We start from the raw sequence: 8,531 nt of genomic DNA on the forward strand, positions 1-8,531 counted from the left end.
GGACAATCACAGGACATTCAATCGATCAGGGAGGAAAAGAAGGGGCTCCCAATCAGTCCGGGAGGAGAGTCTCGTTTGTGCCAAAGGTGAGAATGAGTCCCTTCTTTTGTTGCTCAAAATAACAAACAATCAAAGAAAAATGCAAAATTGGGGTTTCTTAATTCTCCTAGTGTTTCATTTATCTTACAATTTTTTACTGCAGAGAAGTTTTACATGGGGGTTTCTCTCATTTTGTTTGTGAGGGTTTTTTTTTTTTAAGCTACTTGGAAGAGCATGCAACCGTAGGATGATAGGAAAGCAATTTTGAGGTTTTTGAGCTTTTTTTTCTTCTCATTTTCGATGGTTTTTTCCCGTTGTTGACAACCTAGAGTTGAGAAGGATTGTTGGGAGGGAGTCCCACGTTGGCTAATTAAAGGGATGATCATGTAGTTATTTGGCCGGCTATTAAAAGAAAAGGTTTGCCTATGGTGTTTTTCTAGTTAGTAATAGAAGCAATCATTCCTACCGTCGTAAAATAAGAGTACCTGGCTCTGCCCATTCACACAGATTCAATTCTATGGCCAAACATAACATGCCAGCAAATGTAGTCACCATCATTGATACTCAAGATATTGTGTCTAACATTTGCTCATAGTGTAGATAAGGCAGTCCCTGAGGCATAGTGTAGATAAGGCAGTCCCTGAAACTAAGAAAACTACGCTATTCAAAGCAATCTATCTACCTAAGGTTAGTTGAGTCAAAGCAATCTATCTACCTAAGGTTAGTTGAGTCTAATGCTGGGCTAGGTGATTCCTCTGTATCAATGGCCGAACTTTAATCTCTCCATTGATGTGAGGCCCTTTGGGCAAACCAAAAGCAAATCCATGAGAGTTTATGCTCAAAGTGGACAATATTATTGTGAAAGTTCGTGATTCCTANAAGGTTTAATGATATGAACCTCAAAATTTTGTGGATTGTGGAAAATTATGAATTTAATTGGTGGGTTTGAATTTCATTAATAAGTCAAATTATAAGGACTAATTAATTAAACATAGCATTAAATTTAGGTTGAAATGCACCTAACTTCGAACAATCATCCTTCTTCTTGCATCCACGAATTTCATTTACTTTCAATAATCTTCAATTCCGACTCTGATTCCAATGGTAGCTTTGGAGATTTTGGGTAATTTTTCTTTTTGGGTTTTCTAGTTTCTTCTACATCATTTCTTCTCTCACAATTTCGTCATCGTAAACTTTCTGCCAGTTCGAGGCAATCTGGAATGGCCCCCAATGCCATCCACATCCAGCCCACTGCCAACAAGCTCCAAGAGCTTTGCTTGCACGACTACACAATTCGATTCGATTCAGTTTTTTTTTATGCTAAAGGACTTATCTATCTATCGGCTAAGAGTTCCAGGAGTGGCTGCAATTGAACTCTCAAGGACGCCTGGAACCCACATTGCAGCCTTCAACAAGCCAAGCAATTATACTTTTTACAGATGTTTTCAAAACTCATTCATTCTCGATGACATGCTAAAATAAAAGTACTTCGACACAAGTTTTCTCTTCTAGAGGGACAATCACAGGACATTCAATCGATCAGGGAGGAAAAGAAGGGGCTCCCAATCAGTCCGGGAGGAGAGTCTCGTTTGTGCCAAAGGTGAGAATGAGTCCCTTCTTTTGTTGCTCAAAATAACAAACAATCAAAGAAAAATGCAAAATTGGGGTTTCTTAATTCTCCTAGTGTTTCATTTATCTTACAATTTTTTACTGCAGAGAAGTTTTACATGGGGGTTTCTCTCATTTTGTTTGTGAGGGTTTTTTTTTTTTAAGCTACTTGGAAGAGCATGCAACCGTAGGATGATAGGAAAGCAATTTTGAGGTTTTTGAGCTTTTTTTTCTTCTCATTTTCGATGGTTTTTTCCCGTTGTTGACAACCTAGAGTTGAGAAGGATTGTTGGGAGGGAGTCCCACGTTGGCTAATTAAAGGGATGATCATGTAGTTATTTGGCCGGCTATTAAAAGAAAAGGTTTGCCTATGGTGTTTTTCTAGTTAGTAATAGAAGCAATCATTCCTACCGTCGTAAAATAAGAGTACCTGGCTCTGCCCATTCACACAGATTCAATTCTATGGCCAAACATAACATGCCAGCAAATGTAGTCACCATCATTGATACTCAAGATATTGTGTCTAACATTTGCTCATAGTGTAGATAAGGCAGTCCCTGAGGCATAGTGTAGATAAGGCAGTCCCTGAAACTAAGAAAACTACGCTATTCAAAGCAATCTATCTACCTAAGGTTAGTTGAGTCAAAGCAATCTATCTACCTAAGGTTAGTTGAGTCTAATGCTGGGCTAGGTGATTCCTCTGTATCAATGGCCGAACTTTAATCTCTCCATTGATGTGAGGCCCTTTGGGCAAACCAAAAGCAAATCCATGAGAGTTTATGCTCAAAGTGGACAATATTATTGTGAAAGTTCGTGATTCCTAACCGGGTCTTTTTTCTTTTATTGTTTGCTAGTTTTTTTTTCCCTTCTTCTAGTAATTCTTTCCTTCACTTCTTTTCATCCAACTTCCCGTTTTTGCTCCATTTTGGTCGAACCTTTCATCGACATTTAAGACCGGAAAAAACCACATAACCAATCTAAAATGAAACAACAACTCTTGCATTCATTATTACAACATGGCAAAGAAAAGGACAATACCCCAACCAAGAATACCATACAAGGACTAGCCGCTGCATTTACCGATATGAACCAAGTTCATATCATTTACTCTTGGATCTCATTTAATTAACATCTCAACAACCTATAAATATGTTCACAAATAAATTCAGAATCCTGTTTTGCTTCATCAATTCAAGATAAGTTCGCAATTGTTGCATGTTTCATGGAAAGACTTTCTCCAGAGAGAGTATTCAGAGAATTGGAACAAAATAGCCTCAAAAGTTTACGTTGGACTACTACAAACTACAAACTCAAGCTACTCTAGAAAGAAGTTTTGTTTCAACAACGTCATTAAGGAATCTCATAATCTTGATGGAAAAAGACAATCTCCAAAGAAAATCAGGCACTTTAGGAAGCATCCTCAAAATCTTACATCAGTTTTCCACGTACCTTGCACACTAGGATTTTTGGTCACATGTCTTGTCTTCAGTTTTATGACCTTTCTCCCCAGTGCATTCCTTAGCCTCGTTGCATGTAAATGTATTTCTTCGACATCCAAATTCCTTACACATACCACCCGTTGATTATTGTTCTCTGTGAAGGCAATGAAATATGGGAAATTCCATGTTCAAACACTATTAAATTATAACTGCAAGAAGCTGAGAGAGGGAGAGAGAATTACTGTAGAAGGCCTTCAAGTGTGGATGCTGCCCACGAATGAGTTCACGAACTACTTTTAGCTGAGGGTTTTTCTTCTTAAAATCTGGCAATTGCGAGTCCATAAATGCCCTGAAAGTTCAATGATAAGATACAAATCATTCAGGACATGTGAGACAGTATTTGATTCACTGTAAAAGCTAGATAATAATTATAACAACAATCAAATAAAACTACAGAAGCATCGAGCTTATTCCAAGAAAACTATAGGATGATCTGATATTCTAGGTTTAATGCTTCTTATTCCTAGAAAACTATAGGATGATCTGATATTCTAGGTTTAAGGTTGGTAAATTTAACGGCTCAAGCCCACCGCTAGCAAATATTGTTCTCTTTGGACTTTTACTTCTGGACTTCCCTTCAAGGTTTTTAAAACGCGTCTACTAGGGACATGTTTCCACACTCTTATAAAGAATGCTTCGTTCCCCTCTCCAACCGACGTGGGATCTCACAATAATAAATAAAAATAATAAAGGAATTCAGCTTTAGGTAAAAGAAAAAATGGGTGGTGAAAGGAGTAAGCGTCTTACTGCACTCTCCAAGAACCCTAGTCCTAAAAAACCCACCTTTTCTTTGCACAGTCCATTTCCAAAAATCCAAGCAATTTCCTTTAACTTTTTACACAACTCAAACCAGTAAGCTAAAAGAAAGCAAGATGAGTATAAAATAATTATGCTTGAACATGGAAATATAAAGTATTTTGAGGTCAAAATTTAAACCTCCGTCAGTTGAGAACTGAAATCTGAGTAGTAATGAAATAATCAAGTAGATAATGGTTTAGCAATCCAACAAACCTGATACCCCTACTGCTTCCACTCCAATCACAATAGCTGACAATCAGCTTCTGAAGCTGCCATACACCTCGTAAAGCCATCTTTATATCTGCAAAAGGGATTAAAAAAATCAAGTCCCAAATAGCAATCGAAGAAATGAAAAAGAAATATACGAATACGAACTTAACTCACACAACCAAGAGCTCAAATCTAAACGAATAAATCAATAATCATCAAATGATTTACAGAATCCATGAATAAGGAAACATAAGATTATCCAAAAAGAAAGATACTAGAAGCTTAAGAAGAAAAACGAATATCAAAATTTGACGATCTCTACTACCCTCCACCGAAAAGAGCAACAATGGAAGAAGCAGCTCATGAGAATCTAAGAAGAAGCTGTAATATCCAAATTGTACAATGTACTGAAGCTCTCTAGCTTCAATAAGAACGATCGACATACCTGAGACGGAGGATCGGTGCGGCTACCAACGAAGAGACCCAAAGAGCGACAAAGAGCGACAAAGAGCAAATGATGGAGGGAGGCTCGAGCGATTGAGGTTTGGTTCCTGTAGTTTTCTTTTTTAATTAAATTACAAATTTTATCGAAATAAAAATAAATTTTAAAAAAGGTTTTTATTTTTATTTTTATTTTTATTTTTATTTTTATTTTTTTATTAGTTTAACCAATGGTGATATTGAATAAATTTATTTTGGGAATTATTTTGAATAGTTTAATAAATTTATATGTTTAATAACCTTAATTCGAAAAGCTACCAGAAAATTGCTGGCTGGAGTTGCAGGAAGTCCTCACGGCGGCCCAATTCTGCGAGAAGCGAGAGAGAGAGAGAGAGAACCGAGGATTCACCGGCCGTATCTCTGAACTCTGAATCTTCTTCTCTTTTATGGTCGGCAGCTGCTGAACGAGAATCTGCTCTTTCAACTTCTTCTTCTTTCGCTATGGAGTTAGAATCATACTACGAAATTTCCCGCACCGCCGACTACATTCACACTCGGAACTTTACCAGAGTCGCATTGCAGGTATTACTACGAATCCACAAGTATTGCAGGTTTGAAATGATTTCAACTTTTTTATCTGCTCCTTATTAACCAACTACGGAGAGTTTCGGTCTTGTGTTCTTCGAAATATTGTGGTTTGAGTTTGATTCAAGTCGAGTTTTTGCTCCCGTTCGGGTGCTGTGAATGTATAAATGTTATATGTGTCATGGATTTTCTCATGTCTGGTTATTTTGATCTTCAAATGCTCATAATTCCGTTTTTATATTATTATGTCCTACTTAATTGTTGATTTCTTTTATTTATGAAATTTTAGTTTCCTGATGAGCTCTTGAAGGATTCAACTAGAGTGGTCAGTGCTTTAAGGAAAAGACTCTGTGCGCTTAATGATACAAACCAAAGCGATGGCGAAAATAAGGTTAGGTTGTTCATAATGGCTGATACAACTTACGGTAGCTGTTGCGTTGATGAGGTTGGGGCAGCTCACGCTAATGCTGATTGTGTCATTCACTATGGACATACATGTCTGAGCCCGTGAGTATCGATCTACTATGGATATGTTATGCTTTCTTCGCAAGGTTTTTATTAACTTTTCACCTGGCAGTCCCCTTAGAAATCAGCATCCTAAGTTATTGACTTGTTTTTGCTAATTTGCGCAAGTGTTTTCGCTGTTGTTGATTTTGCACTTTTAGAGTGAGAAACTAAAATAACTAAAAAACTTGTTATCCTTGAGAAGTGGATTTTGGAGGTGTTTTCTGTCATATTAAATAATTCATAGGTGCATTTGAAGTCATTCTTTGAACTATCAGTGTAATGTTTCAAATGTCTGAAATATCATTGACATGGTATAAAAATCTTAGATATTCACTGCCATACTATAATCCTCGGAGGTTGTATTATGAAATAAAGTATTTTATATTATCAATCATCACGTAAGAGGCATCTACATGGTTATGTTAATCTTTTGGATGATTGGCAGTCCTCGTTTCTCATGATTGAGAGAATAGGGTGGTGCTTGTTTGTCTGATCATAAGTGCACCTTCAGTAAAAATGGAGAAGTAATNGAATACTCTCTCTATTTGTATGAGACCATATCATACCATTGTGAAGAGTCCACATCGACTAATTTAGGAAATGATCATGGATTTATAATCAAAGAATACTCTCTCTATTTGCATGAGACTATATCATACCATTGTGAAGAGTTGTGTTTGTCTAACAGGGGTCACCAACTTAGCCAACCAAAATTTTTTTATTGGTCGAAAACACGATAGAATACGAATTAAATATTAAATGATGAATAATATTGTATTTTTACCTTTATTGTTTTAAAAAATAAGTACTTTTGGAATAGAAAAATAAAGTAAAAAAAAAAATATTATTTTAATATCATGTTGTTTTTCATTTCTCAAAAAATAATTTCCAAGGACTTTGTTACCTAACTTTAAGGCTATGGACATATTCTATCTCATATATAATTTTCAACTAATAATTTTTAAATAGTCTTCTAGACAAAAGCCTTCAAATTGCAAATAAAGTAAATGGAATATATGAATTATAGAGAAAAATAAAAATAAAATGTTTTAAAATTTTCGACTATAAATACCAGTCCTACTAAAGCATTCAAAGCATTAAAGCTAACTTTCTCATTTGGCAAAAAAAAAAAAAAAAAAAAAAAAATCTAGCTTGAGAATCAAAGTAAAGGTTATAAAATGGGCTAAACCCCTCCACATCAATAAGAACACTCTTATGTCTTTCTAACTAAAAATACCACAAAATAGCTAAGAACCTAACTTGCTGAAGAAATCTCCCTTTGTTGTGAAAAGAGGGTCGGGAGGGGCAGATGGAGAATACAATATCAAAAACTTCTTCTTTTATCGAAGACTCCTAATTTCAAAGAGGTTACAAACATGAAATCAAGTCCCATTAAAATGGCATTTGGATGGCTGATGAGTCTTTGATTTGAATTTCATTTGAAAAGACACCATCAGTGTAATTTGAAACACCTTTTGTGTGCCTCAAAAAGAAAACCATGACCTCTCTTTGCACTCTGCACTTTAGCCCGAAAAGACTATTCTGTTAACTTTTTCTGTAATAATTAGGTTTGTTTTGGGTAATTCAAAGTTGCTTCCATGTGGTTCTTGGCTATAGGATTATCAATTAATGGCTTAATGCAAAGGGAAATAGAGTTTGAACTCTACATGCTTGCTTATTTGAGGTCTTCTTCTCGTTAGGACCATTCTTGTGACACCTGAGTAAAGGAGGGGTACATGAATGAACCAAGACCACATCTGAATGAGAGCGATCCTGAAGATAGGATGAGATGACTAAGAAAGGCTTAAAGGAAATGAAAGTTATTACTTATACCAACACGGTTAAAGTTATTACAGAAAAAAGATGAGCAAGAAAATTTACTATGTCAATCATATGAATTTTGAAGAAGAAATATAGTGATTTGAAAACGCCGCTGTAAGAATTTACTAGATGGTCTATCTGCAAATTGTAGATAATTGAACCTGGTATATATTCCATATTAGGTCCAGTACTGGCCTCAAACTTATGGAAATCAAACTACTAGATAGATACTGTTCATCCACTATTCGTGTGTGTATATTTCTGTCAGTAGATTTCTATATCAAATATCAGATGCACACATACAGGAATTTAAAATGTAGGAATCTCAAACATGAAAATATGTAGCTATTCACCCTTCCCCCCCTTTTATTCCTCCTTGTTCGATGTTCTTGGTTGGTTTCTTAGTTTAACTTTAATTTGAATATTGACATTTAGTTTCCTACTAAATGATTGGTAGATCAACAGATAGATAGTAAAGTTGTAGCCTACCGTGTGTGCTATATTTATATGATCCAATTTTTCAGACTGCATATAGCTTATGAGATCCATCACTTACAGTTATTGCTGGTTTACTATTAGCAGTGTTACAATACACTTTTGGTATCTTTCAGGACAACAACTCTTCCAGCATTTTTTGTTTTCGGAAAGGATCCAATTGATGTCTCCACTTGTGCCAAAACTTTATCTCACTACAGTTCGTCCAATGGAAAGCCTGTTTTGGTGCGCATCTGTGTTCTTAAATCACTGTACTTATTTTTATCTTTTTTCGGGATAACTATATGAAATCCATTAAGAAGAATGAGGGAACGATTTAAAAAAACCATACGATACAAAAACATAAGCCTTTGGTTTCTTAGGCTTTCTTGTGGGTCTCAGTCACTAGGCATTTTTGGTCTTGTTCTTTTGGATTAGAGCCCCTTTTTGTAGTTAGTGTTCTACTCTAATTCTTTTGGGTTTTTTTTTTTTTTTTTTTTTTTTTTTTTTTTTTTTTTTTTTTTTTTTTTTTTTTTTTTTTTTTTTTTT

At 35.4% G+C, this 8,531-nt stretch overlaps 2 protein-coding genes across 2 annotated transcripts in view; one reads left to right on the plus strand and one right to left on the minus strand.

Annotated features, from left to right (window-relative positions):
* Positions 1 to 2,797: 2,797 nt before the first annotated feature.
* On the minus strand, positions 2,798 to 4,716 carry LOC111799724 (54S ribosomal protein L51, mitochondrial-like). The gene is made up of 4 exons (XM_023683173.1): positions 4,600 to 4,716; positions 4,158 to 4,245; positions 3,329 to 3,435; positions 2,798 to 3,240 (listed from the first exon to the last, which is right to left on the minus strand). The coding sequence occupies exons 2-4, from the start codon at positions 4,235 to 4,237 to the stop codon at positions 3,068 to 3,070; spliced, it is 360 nt and encodes a 119-aa protein (XP_023538941.1). The 5' UTR covers positions 4,238 to 4,245; positions 4,600 to 4,716; the 3' UTR covers positions 2,798 to 3,067.
* Positions 4,717 to 4,899: 183 nt separating this feature from the next.
* LOC111801223 (2-(3-amino-3-carboxypropyl)histidine synthase subunit 2) overlaps positions 4,900 to 8,531 on the plus strand; it is an 8,013-nt gene continuing 4,381 nt past the window's right edge. Inside the window, exons 1-3 of the mRNA XM_023685251.1 lie at positions 4,900 to 5,177; positions 5,470 to 5,687; positions 8,120 to 8,228. Of these exons, the coding sequence (XP_023541019.1) occupies positions 5,097 to 5,177; positions 5,470 to 5,687; positions 8,120 to 8,228 (408 nt within the window). The 5' untranslated portion in view covers positions 4,900 to 5,096. The remainder of the gene's footprint in view (positions 5,178 to 5,469; positions 5,688 to 8,119; positions 8,229 to 8,531) is intronic.

The sequence above is a fragment of the Cucurbita pepo genome, chromosome LG08, assembly GCF_002806865.2.
Source record: "Cucurbita pepo subsp. pepo cultivar mu-cu-16 chromosome LG08, ASM280686v2, whole genome shotgun sequence".
NCBI lineage: Eukaryota > Viridiplantae > Streptophyta > Magnoliopsida > Cucurbitales > Cucurbitaceae > Cucurbita > Cucurbita pepo.